This window comes from Lingula anatina, chromosome 6, assembly GCF_051362555.1.
Source record: "Lingula anatina isolate TDL-2025a chromosome 6, LinAna3.0, whole genome shotgun sequence".
Classification (NCBI taxonomy): Eukaryota; Metazoa; Brachiopoda; class Lingulata; order Lingulida; family Lingulidae; genus Lingula; species Lingula anatina.
In genome coordinates, this window is record NC_141772.1 from 890,222 (window position 1) to 911,662 (window position 21,441).

The 21,441-nt window shown below is 37.0% G+C and overlaps 4 protein-coding genes across 10 annotated transcripts in view; 3 read left to right on the forward strand and 1 right to left on the reverse strand.

The window, feature by feature from the left end:
- Nucleotides 1-23: 23 nt before the first annotated feature.
- LOC106175502 (protein FAM72A) lies at nt 24-3,325 on the forward strand. The gene is made up of 4 exons (XM_013557547.2): nt 24-367; nt 550-627; nt 1,052-1,176; nt 1,987-3,325. Exons 1-4 carry the CDS (start codon nt 210-212, stop codon nt 2,085-2,087), a joined length of 462 nt encoding a protein of 153 aa, XP_013413001.2. The 5' UTR covers nt 24-209; the 3' UTR covers nt 2,088-3,325.
- Nucleotides 3,326-4,691: 1,366 nt separating this feature from the next.
- The window catches only part of LOC106175497 (dual serine/threonine and tyrosine protein kinase), a 31,791-nt gene continuing 15,041 nt past the window's right edge, over nt 4,692-21,441 (reverse strand). For both annotated transcript variants that reach the window (XM_013557528.2, XM_087015596.1), the window contains 2 exons: nt 21,029-21,278; nt 4,692-6,942 (listed from right to left, as the gene is read on the reverse strand). In XM_013557528.2, coding sequence (XP_013412982.1) covers nt 6,734-6,942; nt 21,029-21,278 — 459 coding nt within the window. In that variant the 3' untranslated portion in view covers nt 4,692-6,733. The remainder of the gene's footprint in view (nt 6,943-21,028; nt 21,279-21,441) is intronic.
- LOC106175500 (uncharacterized) lies at nt 9,159-11,616 on the forward strand. The gene is made up of 2 exons (XM_087015610.1): nt 9,159-9,480; nt 10,111-11,616. Coding segments are annotated over exons 1-2 (1,146 nt in total). The 5' UTR covers nt 9,159-9,478; the 3' UTR covers nt 11,255-11,616.
- Nucleotides 13,716-20,783, forward strand: LOC106175499 (protein toll). 6 transcript variants are annotated; one of them, XM_087015597.1, is made up of 2 exons: nt 13,716-13,872; nt 17,413-20,783. In XM_087015597.1, exon 2 carries the CDS (start codon nt 17,833-17,835, stop codon nt 20,542-20,544), a length of 2,712 nt encoding a protein of 903 aa, XP_086871723.1. In that variant the 5' UTR covers nt 13,716-13,872; nt 17,413-17,832; the 3' UTR covers nt 20,545-20,783. The 6 variants fall into 6 exon arrangements, with proteins under 6 accessions (XP_086871723.1, XP_013412987.2, XP_013412983.2 ...); XM_013557533.2 differs by lacking the exon at nt 13,716-13,872 and adding an exon at nt 14,053-14,266; XM_013557529.2 differs by lacking the exon at nt 13,716-13,872 and adding an exon at nt 14,263-14,425.

The window sequence follows — 21,441 nt, forward strand, 5'->3', positions numbered from 1 at the left end:
TTACAACAGCTCATCCAATCAGAACTCTCGTAGGATTTGAATGCTGAAACGAAAATACACTAAACACGGAAGCAGACGTTCTAGAAACACAGAAGAAGAGAATTATTTTGTGGAATTTGCTCTTTTTGGTGGATGAGGATTGCCTGAATAGGAGAGTGGTGTAGTTTTATTACCCATACACCGTTTTAGCGTTTCACAAGGAGGAAAAAATGCCACTGAAGCAGATGCACCCGACATTTCAGAAAATGAATGTTGTCAGTCTTTCCTGTAGATTTTGTGATAATTTAGTTTGTCAACGTGGAATGAAGGCAATATTATTAGCTGATACAAAAGTAGAACTATATTCTACAGATTTTCAACCTCAAGGGTAAGTTTATGTAAGAATTTTGATCCATCGATGGAATGCTTTCAAATAACTTTTGATTTATCATTTAATGCTGTGGAATGTTTGAAAAATTTTCATAAACTTAGACACATACTTCATTTACACTGACATAAAGAGTTTTCCAGGAAGATGAAACTATTGAGACATTTTTGTTTATTTTTCAGTGCTATCTGCTCAGTAGGAAATGAATACTCTACAGCAAACTGCAAATGCATGATTCAGGACACTGCTTGTTTAAAATGGTAAATAAAACCTTTTCTATGTAGACATGCCTGCATTGTTGTAGTTAGCCCCCATACTTTATAATACATCATTCATTTTTAAAAATTCCCTTAGTTCGGTTACATGGTGTCTTTGATCAATGCCTCTGCCAGTCAGATACAATATTTTGGCAATTAAATTAACTCATCAATTTTATCTCTCTCTTATTATATATTTTTATAGCCCATTCAAATACAGCTAGTACTGAGCCCATTTCAGAGGTTAAATTTGTTGTAATCCCACTGTTCAAAGAGTTTAAATTTCCTTGTTAAAATATCGCAGTAATAACAATAAAGAGAAGAAGAAATAAATAATAATGATAAGTTTTAGTTGACAAATACTTGAAACCCACCCAGCATGCAGATACAGTCTTTATTAAACCCCATGTATTTCTCTCCTCTCCAGTGGCAATGTGGTGGGTTATCATGTGATATCTGCTTGTAAACCTTGTCTACAGTCCTGTAATAATGGACACTACTGGATGTTTCACAGCTCCTCTGTGGTAGGAATGGAGAGAGTGGACTTCACAGGTCAGTATATAGAGTAGTAGGCTGTGTGTGGTAGGAATGGAGAGAGTGGACTTCACAGGTCAGTATATAGAGTAGGAGGCTGTATGTGGTAGGAATGGAGAGAGTGGACTTCACAGGTCAGTATATAGAGTAGGAGGCTGTATGTGGTAGGAATGGAGAAAGTGGACTTCACAGGTCAGTGTATAGAGTAAGAGGCTGTGTGTGGTAGGAATGGAGAGAGTGGACTTCACAGGTCAGTATATAGAGTAGGAGGCTGTGTGTGGTAGGAATGGAGAGAATGGACTTCACAGGTCAGTATATAGAGTAGGAGGCTGTGTGCAAGATGCCATCACAAGAGCGATAGATGCCAGAACACACCTAGTGTCAACATGAGATGTTTAAGGGGTATGTCCCAGAAAGGTGGCAGTCTGTTATTTATCATTCTTGTGTATATTTTTTTATATGTTATTAACATCTACAATAAAATTAATGGGGGATATCTCCCCAATTTGATGATATCATAAAAGACAGTTCTAATGGAAAAAACAACAAAACAAATTTTGGGGGATCCCAACATCCAGCAAAATCTCTTTTTAAATACTTACCTAGCAAAATTAAACTCTGACTTCAAAAGGCAGTAAATATTTTTTTAGCAGTTTTTATCCCTATGCTGTATCTAATATTAATTTCACTCCTTGCCTTGCTATAAATATTTCAATGTTTAGTTGTTAATTTCTGTTTTATCTCTCAAAGGAGAACAATTTCCAATACTTAACGTTTTAAAATACATAGTGGGTGAATAAATTGTTGTCCTTATCTTAAATTCTGCAGGTTCCCACATACTTCTCTGGAGTGATCTTCCCAGTTCAATGGCAGAGGAGGAGAGGCTGCTAGAAGACTACTACAATTCCCTGGAAGAATGCTGTAGATGAGACAGGAAGTCCAGGAAAATGCTACAGTTGAGATGTGGTGATTGCTCTATGTGCCAGTGCCTGCTGTGAGATGTGTTCAACTGCAGACTCCAATATTACAATATTCCAAGGAGAAATTCAGTGGGGTCTTTGGGATAACAGACCCCTCCCCCCTGCCTCTTCCACCTCCTCTCTGATTGCTGAAGCTGAATATGTTTTTTCTTTTGCAATGTGATCAAATGCATGGAAGCTTTGTTTGAATGTGATCATAAGTTGTGAGAGTGTGAGAGAAACATAAATGTAGATCTATATATAATAAAGTAAGCCTTGTGAATTGAATGTCCATCTTGTGTGATATGATGCCACATGTATCTGTATTCATAAAGACAGTCAGACAGCAAGGCTGTTATAATCATTAAAATTTGCGTTGACTCTCCCAGTGCCTTGAAAAGAGAGGGTGTGAACAAGATTATTAAAATTGCTGATGTCCTGACTTTGTTGGTTGGCATTATGTAAAGTGTTAAAATTGCTGATGTCCTGCCTTTTTGGTTGGCATTATGTAAAGTATGTGTTACAGTTTTGCTAGTGTTATGCAATATGTTTGTCTTTAAAATAAGATGCAATGCTGCCACAGCTTGGTTCATGTTTTCCTGTATTTTACAATGCATACAAAGCAAGGCGCAGTGGTTGTAGAAATAGAAGTTGATATTTATGTCACAAAGGTGCTGTTGAAGCAGTTGTCAAATTAGCTTTCATCCAGACTCACCTGTCAAATTAATCAGAATGGAAAATAGGTCTCATGTTGTTTTTAGAACAGTCCTGCCTTCTTGAACTAAAGGCTGCTGTAACAACAGAAAAATCGGAGGAAGTGGTGGAAAGATTTTCTGTGCATTTATTCTAAAGTGGCTACTCAATAACCTCTGTATTTATGTGATGACTCTTTGTTTTGAGTACACCACAAGCTTCTTGTTGATGAGGTGTATGAGACCAGCAGTGTAACCTCATTACTTTAATGCTCTTTGTTTCTTTTGTTAAGGATACATCTTTATTTGTCATGAACTAAGGAGTTTGGGGCAAATGAAGAGCACAGAAAATGACTGTGCATTTTGCCTTTTGGCTGTCATACAATTTATTTTTATATATTTAAAAAATATAAATAAAATAACAAAGTGTATGAAGTAATTTTAATAGAATGTTTTCTGCAGTTGTAAAGAGAAAAATGTATTTACAATATTGTTGAAATATACTTTTCCTTGAGACGGGTGTGTTGTGTTTATGTTGTCCACAGGTCTGATTATTTAAGTCTGGGGTACTTATCACTTTTATCACATATAAATTTTATCACCTATTGTTTTATCATATATCACTTTCATTTTCAAGATTTTTGGTCAGTCATTGATAGCAACGTATGTGGGTTCCTATGTAACCCAATTTGCCAAGACAACTGTAACTATAGTGTTGTTGAATGGGATTTATACCCAGACATGATTTTGGGGTTATGAGAAACAAATTTTTAAAAATGGCTCTGTGCCCTACCACCAGGATTTTGGGGGCTACTTTAGATCGGAAAATTACCAAAAATTATTGATTCTCATAAAATTTCAGTGCTTGGTAAGTGGATAGTTTACTCTACTACATGTACATTGTCAAAATTTAAGATGATTAAGAAAAAGCCAAATGCCAAAATTTCCTGCAATCATTTGAATATTAACCAAACAGTCGTAGAGCATGTTGATAGATTTTCCAGATGTTATGAAATTGCTAACAGGTACAATGTTTTCATTATTTTACAATAAAAAGTCTTCCAAGTGTATTTTAAGTCCAGGGCCAGTTTACACTAATTGTTTCCACATCTCTACTAAGAAGCTATGCATTAACCCGACAAGATAATATAGATACAATATTTTATTGACAAAAAACATCACACACAGATGTGTTGGCTTCAAACAAATTAATAATTTACAGAATTAACATTTCCCCATTACTTATCTTACAATGAATAATATATATCACCTCCATGTTGCTACTGTGTCATTTCTCCAGATATACTGCTGACCTTCATACACTTCTACTAAGTTTTATTTGTACTAAGCGTCTTCTCTACTCTTTTCTAATCAACTGGGCCCCCCAATGAATCCACTGTGAACAAAAATAAATAATAAATAAATAAATAAAATAAAAAACTGACAGCTATAAACTGTCATACTGATTACACCAATCAACAATTTCCGTATTCACCGAATTCTTAAAAGAAAAAAGGGCTTTTTTATGCCCATATTTGATCCAAGTGCTATGCTTGAGAAACAGCAAATAAATTTTGATGTATAGTAGACCTTTTTTAACTAAAAAGAGCATTTCTCCCAACTCAAAAAAAAAAAAAAAAAAAAAAAAAAAAAAAAAAAAAAAAAAATGTGTCTATATGATAGGCCTTGCATATGTTTTCATCTGGTATCCTGTAAGATGCACATATATCTCATAATCACATTATTTGGACATAGGCACTTAGGAGCCTTGCATACATATAACATATTCTTTACATATATGTATGATATTTTATAGAACAATAAACTGTCAAACATTTGCCATATATTGAGATAGCAATGCAAGCACATGGAGCTTTTCAAGAAAAAAACAAAAAAAAACAAAAACAAATTAAAGAGTTGTCAACTTTACTTATTTGTGAGTATTCTACGCATGTTTTAACTATGAAAATGTTCTCTATCTCTCAGTATACAAAGAAAGTCCCATTTCTACTCATTTAAACAGCCGACTCATCTGACTACTGATACAGTCACAATTATGATACTGCATTTATTTGGAATGTGACTCAATAAATGAATTATATACATTTTATTGTTCTGTTTGTTATCTGTTTCATCTCATACTTCACAATAAATTTTGAATTAAAACAATTAACATTTCCTGAAAAAAAAAAAAAAAACTTAAAGAGTTTCTAATTTTTCAGATATATATTTTGGAAATCTACATATTTTTCATGATCAAATGTTGGCAACCCTGCAAGTACGTGGAATACCAGTACACAAGTCAGTGAATTAGAAACACTGATATTCTCATAATTTTTACAGGATGCTTGACAGTATTACCTCGATTTTCAACTTAAATTTTCAAGTCACCATCTTGTTACATACTGTTGGTTATTCAGCCTTCACTTGTTGGGCTAAAACAAATGAAAACCTAATACTTTGCTTGTTAAACTGGTACAGTAATTACCTAAAATATTCATACATCACACTTTTGTTTTTCAAAAGGTTCATCACTTCTAAACCCTTACAAATTTGTCCCTCAAGACAACCACCTATCTTTTCAAAAACATAAAATCACAGTTTTTAAGTATTACTAATTAAGTATTTTAGGGGTAAATGACTAATTCATGGTGTTTGAATTCAAAGAGTAATTACCGTACCAAGACAGACTGGCCTAACATGTCAAATTCAATGTACAAAATGTGCAGGTATTTTTTACATGTATCTCTTCACCATCAGCTTTACACTGTTTTTATACATCATCTTATTTGTACATAATATCAGAAATCTAGAGAGTCACTTTTTAAATGACCAATGGCCATTGGCCCCTTACTGACCACACCCTCATTATCTCTCCTGTCCAACAAGATTTTTGGCAGAACTTAAAATTATTTTGCTGTTAAATAAAACCCAGACAGTGATTATTTGAAATCTCTACAGTGCTGCCACCTGCAATGTTAATAGCTACTGACTCCACACCAAATGTCAGTAAAATTGAATCTGAGCTGAATTTTGGTAAAACTGTTCAGCTGCAGGTCATGGTTTCTGCTCTGAGGCAGTAGATTCTGAACCCTCACGTCCTGAAGCACCTTAGGCTGGGTCCAGGAGGCTATTAGAGTTATTGGAACAGACTGGGTATGGTAGTTTGAACTGGATATAACCACTATAAGAGCCAGGACCGCATCTGATTCCTTGAGAGTAACAGAACCAACACAGACTGTATCAAAGACAGACATGATTTTGGGTTGGAAGAAAAAAGTAGAAAGAAATGGCTCTATGATCTTCCCATTTGAGGGCCCTGGGGCCCCTTTCAAATATTCGATTTGAATTGGAAGAAAATCATGTTTGCAAAGAGCACCTAATCAGATGATATCTTTGCACAACTACCAGTAATTGCCTTCTTTTTGTGCTATAAATCAGAATGAGAAATCCAACGTGTACTTATATACAGCTTTTAGTGTTGTGCTATTAATTTAGACAAATGGAATGGTTCTGGTAACGAGCCAGGAATGCCAAGGGCCAGCCTGGCATTAAAACAGTGTGATCACCAGAATTTGTGTAAACAGTCCACCAGGTCAGTACTATCCAGGGTCAGGTCCATACAGCAATTGTTCAATATTGATCGTGATTTCAGTCACTCCAGCTCCACGTTTTTTAAACAGTTAACACCACAGCAGTTTTTGAGAAGCAAAGCCTTGAACCTTACACGCATACATGCTTGTGTGTAGCTTTTCTTCTCGTAAGCCAGATCTACGTGGCAACCACGTGCGCTTCACGCACATGCATATGGCAAACACCTGACTGATCTGACTGATCGTTATAATAGTTTGTATTTGAAACAGACATCACACAGACACCGTAAGAAGGGGGTGAGTAGATAACGCAGGCCTTGTGTGTTAACTCCTATAGATTGGTGCTCAACAGTTTATGCAAAGCTTTACTGTTTGGTGCCATGTGGGCCGCGGGGGAGATCTTAAACCGTTCCAAGATGGCCTTCAGCTGCGGCTCAACATCTCCCAACAGAGGGCGCTTGTTCTGGTCACCTGCCCAACACGCTTGCATCAGTTCCCAGCATTCCTCATCAAAATGGGGGAGCTTTTCTGGGCGCATGCCTGAAATGAGATGGTATGGAGGTGATTTATTATCATCAAATGAAAATTAATTAACAAAATACATATTATCTGGTCTTGAGGGACATCACACAGTTCTTCCTAACACTCACAGAAGTTTATTTTCATTGACACGCTACAGCAGAAATAATCACCATCAGAACAATCAATAGTCGTTTTTCATAATTTGAGCAGAAAATGACACTTTTGTTTTCATGAGTATTAATGAGAAATGCTTTCCAATAACTCTAAAAGCAATTTACATTGCTTAATGGCCCCAAACTAAAAAGCGAACAGTTCATAAAATGGCCACAAAAAGTGGAAAGAAACAGGCATTTATCTACCATCAATTGTGGGTTATTGCAACATCAAAGGGTAATCAATCACCATGAGGTGACATCATTTTGACTTTCCCTTCTCCTTCTCTTTCATATAGGTAAACGTAATATGATGTCAAACTATTCTCCATACATACTATTAAATATGGCTTCACAAAGCAACAGTCATTCATTCATTCATTCATTCATTCATTCATTCATTTATTTATTCAGTCATCCATTGGTTTATTTATTTATTTATGAAACAACCAAATGCTCTACCATACCTTTCGTACAAATGAAAACGTGTGTCAAGAAATTTTACTTTGACCGTTACCATGACTCTCCCTTTAATCTGAACAGTAAAGTTCCTGTTCTATTATTAATAGCAAAATGTAAACTGTCTGTAAAGTTTTAAGTAATCTAAGACGGAAAAATAATTTGATACCTAATGTAATCTGAATACAGCAATCATAACAAAGCAAAATTCCTATCAGGGCACCAAGGAAATAAGAAATAGTGTGACTTGATTCATAACTCTTACCTAAAAAAATTTAGAAAAAAAAAAAAAAGATGAAATATTAAAAGGAAAATAATAAAAGGAAAAAGTAGGTCTTGGATACATAAGCCACTGATCTGACCTTTGCTGTAAATAAAACTTGGCAGGAACTAGGAAATTACTGTCAACACTCAAAGATAGCCCTAAGTTTGGCAACTTGGTGTAAAATGAAGCGAGATTTCAAGGGATTTACACCCCATTTCCATAGATTAGATCGACCTACTTTAGATCGACCTAACTCCCTGGGGGTTCACGCTAAATAGCTGTCAGCCGGGCGGACAGGAAAGTTAATTAGCCCCTTACAGCTTGAAGTTTGCGGGACGGACATTTAAGTCGGATTATCTGAAAGTAATCTAGTGAGACTCCCCACGGGGATAGATCGATCTAAAATCTATGGGAATAGAGCCTTAGAGCAGTATGAGGCCAGCAAAAATGGCTGACTAGAGTGTGGTGCAGCAAGAAATAAAAGCTGACAGAACTTTTCCACAGGCAGTTTCCTGTTTGTTTTCTCTTTTGTTGTTAATTGCATTTATCAGGTTTTGCATCTTTTATTTTATTTTGCTTTTTAAAGACAATATTCATGGTGTAAACAGTTTCACCCTTATTGCTTAAAAGTTAACCCCACCTCAAGCGAAATCTCGCACATTTTCTAATCTCTTATGACATCACACAGAGTTGACAGCCTCGTTTTGAGACCATCTCGGATGATTTCCAGTGTCCCTCAGACCACTGGCTAACCTCACACTGACACTGTAAACCACTTCAACCATAAAAACACCCATGAAATGAGTGATGGCACTGGATGCCACATATTGTGTGTTGTTACCACTGAACCTATTTACTCATCTCAAATGTCTTTATAGATAACGGGAATGATGTAAATAAGACTCCTGATTGGTCAACAGCAGTCTTACAAGGAAGGAATGAGCTAGGTACCATAAGCTAATTGATCATAGATGAAAAGACTGTGTGATCCAAATACCTTCAGAGGAATTTTACATTAAACTTCAGCCTTCACATATGAATAAGTTAGACAAAATATTAAGTGTCGAAAAGAAGGAAAGTGTAAGAAAAACAATATAATTGGTTTTCTAAAGGCTATAAATCAGGATTTTAAAAATGGATAAAAACAGCTACAAGGATATGTTGACATGAATACCCTCATTTAATCATATCCATCTATTAAAAAAGGGGTCTTAATAACAGGCTAACTTGTAAACATATATCAAACTGTTTTGCGACATAAGAGCACTTTCGAAACCAGATCACTAAGCTGAGCTGATTGGTTGATACAAAAAAGAAGGAAGATAACATAAATCTATAAATACCTATCCAAATTGCTACTCCAGTAAATATTATGATTCATTTTCAAAGTACATAAGCACTTCAACTCTATCCTACTGACACCTTTTATCAGTCAGAAGTGATAACCACTAAAAGATTTCAACGGATCTTTGTCTGTAATCAGAGAGAGCGGCCCAGTATAGCAGCGTTGAGGAGATAAGAAGCAACACAACTTTGTCTGCACACAGTTCTGGGGGCCATTTTGCATATTGGATGATGGTCATCTATTGGTCATCTTGAAATTAGTGATCAATATATATTATAGAATATAATACAAAACAGAATAGCTGAAGATAACCTAGAGAGTTTGACATTGAACATGTAAGTACAAGGTACAAATAGCAGGGGGCAAATACCAGTCAGATTATTGATCAGTAACATAATAAGATTGTTAATCTGTCATCAGTTTTTCTGTTATTAAAGGGATAATAACTCTTCGTTTCGGCCAAAAAATGAATTTTCCTGAAGTAAACAACAATTTTCCCATACTCACCAATGGTTAATGAATCCATTTTTACATTCAAAGTAAGTCCCTGGTTTTTTTTCTAAAAAGTTAATTTTTTTGTTAAAATCTCTTAAGAGATTTTAACAGAGTATAGCCATCAATGGAGGTCACGTGGTCTGAAGACAAGCTCAGATATCAGAATAATAGCTATAGCTGCCATTTTTGTGTTAAAACAGTATATATTATATTTCTATGAGTTATTCACAAATGTTTTAATGTGCAATATAGATCTCATACGAAAAGTTATTATCCCTTTAAGCAATATTTTAGTTAAACATTTTGTAAATAAATATCTTTTGTATATTGAAGAATAGTTTTAAAAGCAGATCCTATTTTTATTTTTTCACTCCAATACTGATTTCATAACAAAATAGGTATTTAGGGTTTGTAAAATGTTTGTTTTACAAGGTCTACCCTAACTAACAATACACTGTTTTTCTCCCCAGGAGTATCACTATGAAATGTTCTCTGCTACTGCTGGTCATAGTCTGTACTCTACTGTCTCATACCACAGGGAAACCAAACCCAAAGTGTACCTATAAACCTGATGGTGACAACCAGTTGTCCATAGATGTCACCTGCAAGAACCTTGACCTTCCCAGGGGAGTCCAGTTAAGAGAAGTCCTGGGCGAGGTGGACATCGCTCACCTCACTGTCACTCACTCCAACATCCAGCTCCTATCAGCAGATCTGTTCACAAAACTGGCAACCACCTTGGAAACACTTACAATAAGACACTGTGCAGACCTTACCACCATTGAAAATAACACATTTGTTGAGTTTGGTGCCTTAAAATCTCTCGACTTGTCAAAGAATAACATCAGTATCACCCTGGATGGGGAAGAATTCCGCAGCCTGAAAAACTCGCCATTAGAGTCAATTGACCTCAGCGGGAATGCCATCTCGCTTCTTCCATCTCAAATGTTCCGTGGTTTGAATGCTTTAGAAAATATCGATTTGTCCAATAGTAAAATATCACAGATACAAGACACAGTGTTTGATCACCTTATCAACCTAAAATCACTCGACCTGTCACACAACCAGATTGCACAAGTTGGCACCAACATCAACGGTTTCCCTTTTAGCTGGAACCAGCGCCTGCAACTCCTAGACCTCTCCTACAACAAGATGGCGGCTGTGCAAGTTGGTATTTCCATCCAGCAAAGCCTGACCACTCTAAACCTCAGCCACAATGAAATATCCAGCTTCAATCGCAAACCGTTTACTGTTCCACCAATGTTACAGCCGTTACAGTTCATGGACAACCTCAAGGACCTCGACCTGTCCCATAACAATCTTACCGACCTTCCTCTGGATATTTTCTATCAGCCAGTAAATACGTTGTTTGTAAAAGACTTTGGGATATCATCTACAAGCAAAGTGGCAGTCAATCTGGCTGGGAACCCATTGCACTGTGACTGTGGATTTTATACATTTTGGGAATTTCTGCAAAGTGCAGAATGTCGACTGAAATTCAGCTTTAAGAATGGTGTTTGTGATCAGCCAATGGGAGTGAAGGGTGTAAAAGCAGCAGCAGTTGACATGACTCATTGCGCACCAAAAACAGGACAGTCCGTCAAAGTGAACTAAAAACTTTTTATAACTATGTTTTGCCTGAAGGCCCGTTAGATCATATCAGGTTCTGAGCTTATAGTTAGTAACAGAAGATTTTATGTACAAAGAATAAGCACATCACGAGAGATCTCACTGAGGCAAAATCATATCTGCTGCTTGTAATTTTATGTACACAGAGCTTTATATTTAAATGAAATAAGACTTTTAGCAAAATCTGCAAATCTCACCAAACAGGTGAATTGTCTGTTAAAAGAGGGAAAAATCACAGAAAACATGTATTAAAAGTTTATCAATTCAGAGTATATAAAAAGATTACAATATAACTTTAAAAATTTAGTGAAATATTTGAGCAAAATAAAATAGTTTAAATCACAAAACCCTTTTTTTCTGTTTGTTATACCTTCAATTATACACTTAATGTTGCATTGTCCATCAATTATGTTAAACACTGGTCCCCCCACCATAAAAAAAGATTAGAGTGAAAGACCAATTTGTTTCCTCATAAATTCCACTATTATGAATTTTACATGGAATCTTCCATCTATTTCACTTAATTTTCTCTCTCTCTCTCTCTCTCTCTCTCTCTCTCTCTCTCTCTCTCTCTCTCTCTCTCTCTCTCTCTCTCTCACACACACACACACACACAAAGACTTTTTCTTTTCCATTTTTTAAAATAAACCAGGGGGCAGCGCCCTTATCCTTTTCATCACCCCACCTCTGGTAACACTCCCATGTAGCCACTCAAACACATGATGATACCAGGAAATAGGACTGGCTCCCATTCAGCCAGCTCTCACAGAGCACTACAACCATGGACAATGTCAGAGTTATTGGATAACAACCTGGAGATCAGAAATCATAATCTGTATGTTTAGGGATAGGCTGAGGTGGGGTGGGGGATAGGGAAGTCATGCCTGTACATGGGTAAAATCTTTACCTCTCTCTCTCTCTCTATACACAAACAAGCAGATGTAGGGACCATTCCCACATGTATTTGAATCGGTCTAACTCCCTGGGGAGTCTCACTAAATTTCTATTAATTTAACTGGCTTAAATGTTTATCACGCCTAGTAAAACTGTTAGGGGGTAATTATCTTTACCCACTAGCCGATTAGGTAGGCGTGACAGACATTTAAGCTGGTATGTTGACAGCAATTTGGTGAGACTCCCCAGGGAGTTATAGCGATCCAGATGGATCGATCTAGGCATGGGAACCCAGTCATATACATACAAATCCCCAAACACATCACAATTTTTTTCATGTAAAACGAGGAGCTACATCACTAATCTTTTAAGCACACAGACATGATGTTACAGGTCTTAGTTTTGTAATCATTATCTGCTGGTGGCTTTATCTGAATAAGTAGAGTTACACAATTTCTATTTACCTTCTTGGATATGTATAAGGAAATATAAAATAGGGATCTGGGATACAGAGTGATTACAGGGGCGGATTGAGGCCGTCTTCTAGGTCTTCCGGAAGACAGTCAGATTTTCAAGTTTACATTGATGGGTATCTGATTTTATATGTTGGAAGTCAAAAATGGAGGATGGATCAACAAAGATAATTTGGAAGACTGTCAAAAAATATCTGTGAATCCACACCTGTGATTGTATCTCCCCCCCCCCCCCCCCCGGCACACCCTTCTCCAGGTACTATCTCCTAAAAAAAAAAAATTCCTTGTGGCAAATCATAAATGGACCTGTATCTTTTTAATAGCATTGTAATTACTTCCTTGTAGACATCATGAAGATTTAAATGTCTTCTGAAACAAACCATCTATTCATTTTAAATTTTAAAGGAAGATATCAGGAAAGTGAATATTTCATATATGATGAAATTCTCTGATGGATCCTTATACTGGATATCAGAGGCCCAGCTGGCCTTGTCATGGAAAACAAACAAACAACAAATAACAACTAACAAGTAACAACTAACATTTCATAATATTTGTCTGAGAAAAACTGATTCCAAAATAAATTAATAAATTAATGAAATGAAAAAGTTGTCCCAAACTATATAAGTGGGCTGCATTATCTCATGCAGACATTTGTAAAATGAATCACTATTTGCTAATACAAATACTAATCAATAACAACACACATCAGAAGAACTCTACACTACAGCTTGGCGCAATTCTAACAAAAGCTGTACAGTTCTCCAGGCACATCCCAACCAAGCCTGAGACATAAATTAGCAGAATATTAAGATTTTAACCTGCCTCCACTGCTACCTATATTCTGTGAAAGTACATTAACACCAAGCACTTCAAATCAGGATATTAACCTGGCTAATTAGTATTTTTCCGTCACTTTAACATCGTTATCTCTTTTCAGACTGGCATTTTCTGCAATCAACAAACGTGGAAACGAACACACCTCTTTCCTGATACTAACAGATCAATTAAACCAAGGGGAATTCTTATTCTGTCCTTTATTTTTTACTTCTGTTTTTACATCACTTTATTTTAACCACACGGCACTGTTATCATAGCAACTTTTAGTTTATCTTTGACAATCTGATATTTTTTTTTACATTTTGGATTAAATTGGTTCTCTAAATCAACATTTCTGGTGTCTGAATCATCGTTACAGGATCTAGCTCTATCAGACTGAGCTGAACAACTGAACTGGTAAGCAGTGTATTTTACTTTAGTTTATACTTTCTTATTTCATCACCAAAAAGGCTTTTGTAAGAACGTCATAATGGGATGGATTTTTTTGTCACTGTAGTACACAAAAATCATTAGATTTTCACTTTGTAATAATTATAGTGATATATTTCTTATATAAAGCTCTTTAAACTACTATCTAATATCAACATACAGGAGTAGAAGGTCAATTTTCATATTGGCGCTGACTGCTTTACTGGGTTATTAATCACAGAGAGCAAGAACAATTACAACAAACGGAACTGAATGTCAAGACAGAGTAGAGTATTGTAAACAAGTGAAGAGGGCGCTGTGCTGACCACAGCCAGGTAGTCCAAACAGGAAACAATCTTTATACTGGCTTAACATGCACTAGGTAGGCAGAACATTACCAACTGTTAGAGACATTGGGGTTAAAGTAAGGAGATGTGCTACTTGAGTATAGACGGGCTTAGGATCCCGCTGACTAGGAATTACTGGTACATGAGGAATAATTATACAAGAGAAACCAGGTTTCAGTCAATATAGTCTAATAGTGAGTATTCAGAGGTTGAATAGTTCAAGAAGTTCAGACAAGTGACTAGGATGAATTTGTTTAGAAAAGAAAAAACTTTGGGTGGAAAGTTTTTAACAAAAATTCTGTCTTGTAATTAGTTTGATAAAAAAAGTGCAAGGAGCACAAAGAAACTGAAAAGAAGAGAAAAAGTTAAAAGATATATATAAAATCTATTATTAGAAGTTGCCCTTCCGGAACAGGTCAACACTCCTTACAGGAAAATGAATACATTCGGTACAACTTAACTGCCATCACAACAAAGCATAACTGTACACAGCTAACAATATAGCTGTTTCGACTGCGTGTCTAAAAACTGTTACAGTTAAAAGTTGCTGTCTCATAGCATGCCTTCAGGTCATCAGTTATTTTCCATAAAACATATATAAATATTATGTAGACTTTTCAAGAGAGTGAGAGAGAGAGAGTGTGTGTGTGTGTGTGTTAATTTGTGCATACATCCTAAGGCTTCCATATATCACTGTCATGCCAGATAATAATAATATAACACAGAATATAAATATAAAAGAAACCAACCAAAGTAAAAAGTAAAACATTGAAAGCAACTGCCACAGGTACTTAATGACCTACTAAGCTAAGTGATGCATATATATACCTACTAGTATAGCTATTTACAAGATGATTTGCCTACTCTATGCCATATAAAAGAGTCAAAGTTTTTAAAGGACAAAAGCAGTTACTACAGGTATTGTAACAGTTACTACAGGTATTGTAACAGTCAGTAATAACTGGAGTACCATCCTGTTATCTGTACCTGGATATCCTGTTGTTGGACATCCTGTTGTTGGACATCCGGTTCTTATCTCTCCTTGTGTAATAATTATATCAATCCAGACTACTGTCTTTACTGAAGAAGGCTGGGCCAGAAGTTAGGCCATAGTTTGGGCTACAATTTTGTTCCAAATTTTGGGGCTAAAATAACTCGATCTGTGAGATCGACCTACCCATGCAGTAAGGCATAAGGTGAGTAAAATATCAGAATGCATGGGCATCAGATCTTTTAAGACAAGTTGTTTGCCGCATCATTTTTATAAAGAGGAAAAGTTTTTTTGTATGATAAAGTAGGTATTGACGTGTTGAAATATATGACAGGAGGCGGGTGACTTAAGCCACACAAGGAGATGGCAACACACTTGAGACCTAAACCGGTTCAGGTTTATCTTCCGTGTCTAAACACACCTTTAGCGAGAGGAAACAATGACAAGAATTTAGCTGTAAGGTGAGGGTACAGTAGTGCCAAGACCACAATGTAGACATTTCAAGACCAAAGCAGTCACCCTGAACTTCTATGTGGAAGTCATTATAGTGCTAATATATGTCACCTTGATTTATTTAAAACTATATATTACTCATTTGTACGCATGGTTTCAAAACTGGGTGAAAACCAAGGGGTTTGGGCTTGTCCTTTTATATTGTGGGTGAGTTTTCTATTGGCCGGGTCAAAAACCACAATGTTTTGATAAAATAGTCCACAGAATGGGTGGGTGAAAGCAATCCCTAGTGTTGTGTTAATGTCAGTCATAAGACAGCAGGGTGGAAACAGAGAGAGAGAGAAAAATGATTGTTGTGATAAACAATGAGGTGAGTGAAGAGCATATTGCACTTGCTATATAACATATCTTAATTGTACTTAAGTTTTTTGCCATATCATTTTCTCTGAAGGTAAAAAGGATTATTTATGTCTCCTCCATCCCAGTGTACCCCAAATTTTCATAGTCCCATGCATAACAAGAGAGAAGGGAACAAAGAATATCGATTGTTCAAGATTTGGCCAAACAAGGTTGCTTTTATTATATAACCCCATTTGTTTGATGAAGCTAGGTGGGTGTTTAATTGCTGGTTAAAATATATCAGTGAAAGAAAGCAAACATTATTTTACAATTAAGAGCTTTTACGTTTACACTCTTCTGTATATATTCACGTTAGTTTTTTACACAACCATACATCCATCTACAACCCAATTTAGGTCAACTTCCATCAATTTCCTCCATCCATCAATTGTAGTGTGTAAAGAGTGTGAAGTGGTTTCCTAAGCCATCAACTATACATATCTGCAGTAAATGGTGCTACGTGTTGACATTATTGCTCATAAGGAGACAGAAAATCACTTTTTTCTTAAACCTTTTTTATTGCTCTGGATTAGACCTGACTTCATGCACCATATGGCACCCGGGGCCTATTCAACTCAAATACCTAAGGGCTCATTCCCAATGTATTTACTGTATGTAGATCTAGCCAACTACACTGGGACTCTCGTTGAATAAAATCAGACCAACAATTTAACATTCCTCCCAACATTGAATAAAATACAGAAAAGCTGGTAATTATTACGAGTATGTTTGAGACAAGAGGAGGCGTGCAAATCTGTTATCTGACTGCATTGTTTTCAACTTGTCACTTAAAGACTGACACCCTTTTATAATTTTTCTTCAGACTTGTCCAGCATTTTAAATTCTAATTTCCTGGTGAGGGCTTATCAGTCATCCCTTAACCCTCGCCTACCTAATTACTTGTAACCTAATAAAAAGAAATAAAGAGACATTAAAAACAGGTTTATTAAACTGAAAAACTTTTTGAAATTTGAAATTCTCTTAAAACCAGCTATCATAATAGGCCATAATGGATATGGCCAAGGTGGGCTATACCAAAATAAATCAACTCCAATTTTAGTGGAAACACGTCTTTAGCAGAGTGCTTGCATCATCCAGAAATGCTGTGATGGTTTTTTACCATTCAGTGCAAGTTTACCTCCGTATCTTAGAGTTTCCTTACCATTTATTGACAGTGTTTGTACACATCCATATCTTTTACATTGTGATTACATTGTAATTCATGTTTTATCCTTTTCTATATTCACTGGTAAGTACTATGCATAAAATGGAAATCGAGGATTTTTTTTTCTTCTTTTTATACTCCTTAGTGCTATAAAATTTTATAATCTATTTCAGACAGCCAGTTCTCTGGGGGGCTTTTGAGGACATCATACCACCAGATATTGTGGCAAGCAAATGACCGAGTAGTAAGAATTTGGCAACAGAACAGACAGACTCATGAGGGCCTGAAAAGGACGTCTGTTTGGCACTAGAGATATGCAAATTATCATTACTGAAAGCAGGAAGTCAGTTTATAAACATTCTAAAATGCATATGTTAAGACTATTAAGTGAGGCAACATGTGCTGAATACTACAAGACTCATTGGCATTTGAACCTGGATACTGTAACCAGTTTTCTCTCCCTTCCAGGAATGGTATATGGTGAGGTTCTGAGAGCTCTGATTGAAAGAAAACTGAGCTGCACAATTCTACTGCAAATTTAAAGACACTGGAACTTTATAAGCAAACTGCATATAAACATAACACACCCAGAAATGAGTTCTATCATTCCCATTGCTGTGATAGCTGTATTCCTGCTGCTGAAAATACAATCTTGTGCTGGAGTATCCCATGTAAGTGACAACTGTCCCGCTGGCTGTGAGTGCACAGGTGTTGAGAAAACGGGATGGATAAACCAACTGAGCTGTGCAAAGCTCAATATTTTCAACGCCTCTATACAAGACAACAGAATACTACAGGTCGACTGCAGAAAATCACAAAATTTCCATTTTTTCGGAGATATGTTTCAGCCTTACGTTTCCACGCTGGTTCCCCTCGTGTCAGGTTTGCACTTGAAGTTTTGCTCACTTCGAGGCATCGCACCAGAAGCTTTGTTTTCTTCATTGCAGACACTAATTCTTGAGGCAATTTCAGATACTGAACTTCAAGATGGAATTCTTGACGAATTAAGTCAGTTAAACCTGGAAGCTGTTGAAATAAGGAGAACTAGACTCCAAAGTTTAACAAGAAGACTTCTTCGAGGCCTTAAACAGGTCAAATCACTGACTGTTTCTGGGAACCCTCAGTTGACATCAGTTCAGGATCACTTTCTTGAAGGATTTTACAGCCTTTCCTCACTAAGCCTCACAGACAATGCCCTTGTTTCCATAACCAATCATACCTTGAGCGGACTCCGTAACCTGCACATTCTTGACCTCAGCTGGAATCGTCTTCGGACAATACCAGGTGGCATTTTCAGAAATCTCACCAGCTTGACACGAGTAGACCTCAGTCACAACTTTCTCAGTAAAATTGAGGATGGTACATTTGAATATCGAATCGACTTACTACGTCTGGACCTCAGCCATAATTTGCTGGCCAAAGTGGGTGATAAAGAAGAGCATCCATTTGCCTGGAATCAGTTCCTGACGTACTTGGATCTGTCATATAACAAATACCAACGAATCCAGAGTGGTATCTCCTATTTACAATCGCTCCAGTACCTTGATCTATCCCATAATTCCATTAGTGGGTTGGAGCTCGGATTCCAAGATTCCACCAGTGGAATGTGGGTCGGTAATGCACTAGAAAACATGCCAAGTTTGCACACGCTGAAACTTTCTCACAACCAGATGCCTTCCATAGACTTCGCCTTCTTTCACAGACTGGTGGACCTTCCGCCTGCCCTTGAAGACTTTGATCCAGACTTTGCTATAGGTCCGTCCAAGGGGCATGTTCTTACTATATACATAGGCAACAACCCTATGCACTGTGACTGCCTTCTCTATGATTTCCTGAGTTTTATCCAAAAAAACAGTCACGCTAATGATAATCTGAGGTTCTATTACGAAAACAGCTTAAAGTGTCACGGTCCTCCTTCTCTAAATGGTACGGACCTTGCTGCAGTGGACGCCAAAAATCTGGTTTGTCCTGTCAGTGATGGAAATACTGCTTGCAGCACCATCTATAGGAGATATGATGATGCAACGATCACAAACTGCTCGTGGCAGGGTCTCATTCACATGTCTCAGAAAATTGACCAGAACACGACCATTCTGGATGTCAGTAATAACTATCTGGAGACCATCCCTGACATGTCTGAGACAATGTACAGAGAAGTTTATCTGGATAATAACTCTATTTCTACTTTCCCTACCTCACAGGTACTTCCACACAACTTGACTACACTATCTCTGAGATACAATTCCATTCAGACCATTTCCACCAGACAAACTGAGAAAGATTTGATGCTGAATGATCTTTATCTCGGTGGGAACCCTTGGCACTGTGACTGCTCTGCAAAAGGTATCAAACACTGGCTTTTGAACAATTCCAATATCATCAAAGACCTTGACGACATCACGTGTGTTTCAGGTGAGCCAGGAACTCTGGGAAAATCAATAAAAAATGTCCCAGATAACAATTTTGGCTGCCCCATCGAAAAGGCAGATATTGCTGCCATTGTTGGAGGTCTCGTTGGCAGTTTTGTGGTCATCATCGCCTGTATGCTTCTTCTCTACAAATGCAATCTCAAGGTCAGAATATGGCTATACTACAAATTTCGTTTTCGATTTTTCTCCAAATCAGATAAACAAGATTCTGACAAAATCTACGATGCTTTCATTTCGTACAGCAGCCTGGATGAGAAATATGTCGTGCAAACTCTTGTGCCTGGGCTGGAAAATCAAACTCCGCCTTTCAAAGTCTGCGTCCACTACAAACATTTCATCCCAGGCGCGTCTATTGCAGAATCTATCGTGGAGGCTGTAGAGAACAGCAAGCGTACAATCATGCTTCTTTCTCAGAACTTCATCCACAGTGAGTGGTGCACTTACGAGTTTAAGACGGCCCACCATCAAGTTTTGAAAGACCGCAGCAACCATCTTATTGTGGTTGTATTGGGTGATATTCCCAGTGACCTTGACTCTGACCTTAAACTTTATCTGTCTACAAACACATACCTGAGAGCAGACGACAGCTGGTTTTGGGAAAAACTATTGTACGCCATGCCAAAATTAGAAAATGGTCGAGAGAGACATGGACATGGACACAACCATGAACACTGCCCAGCCTCCCCCGGGGGAACTCCCGACACACCTTTCATTACATTGCAATCATCAAATTCAGCAGACATCACTTCATCAGAACAACTGCTGTCAACCAATCAGCAACAATCATCGCAATCTGAAGGTGTTTCATCTTGTGCAGAATCAGCACCTGCCATCACAGACCTGTCTTCAGAGCTCAGAGAGATTTCCCCATGCTGATGTGATTATATCAACTCGTACCAAATTCATAACAAATTTACTTTTCTCATATCATTCAAATTAAACTTTATATCAATTTATTTCCATTCAGACATTCCTCAATCTGTTACAATACAGATATCATTCAATATTTTCAGATAAGCAGATCTACATATTTTACTTAGAGAAGTAGTTTTGTAGAAGTTGTATAATTTTGTTTGAAAAAATGGTGGGTCAATAAACTCAGTTATTAATATGTATCTCAATATGTTAGTTTTCTATGGATTCTGTCTTACAGTCACACATTATAAAATTAGAGACTTGTTTTTCTATATGCATACACATCATTCAGACTGTCACCTGATAACCAATGTTGTCACCAATCTCAAATCTTGCAGAGTGCATTTGTTGTCACGTGGTATTACCTGAAACTCATATGTTCAACGAAACTTAAACATAACGTAAAAACTGTCCCCAAGACAAGCCTGCTAGTGCTGCCACCTACCTTTCTTCACAGACATCCACAGCTGGTCCTTACTCGTACACTGCTCAAATGCAAACGGCAGTCGGACATGTCCCGCACAGACGTACCAGAACAAGATCCCAAAGGCGTAGACATCCACACTGTTATCGTACCTCCCACTGAAGAGTTCAGGCGCCATGTGGATAGGCGTTCCTACGATACTTCCACTCATCATAGCCTCAGGTTTACAGAAACCCAGGTCTGTGATTTTACCTCGATTCTGTTTGTCCATCTGAAATAAAGGCCACAATTAGATAACAGCACTTGTATATAAGCCAAAAGGTTGGTATTACTTGACACCAGCCTACAATACATGTTCCTAGGGATAAAATATAATTTACTGCACCACTTAGATAGGGTAGAACTTGGTGATAAAGGTTAGTTGGCAGAAACAT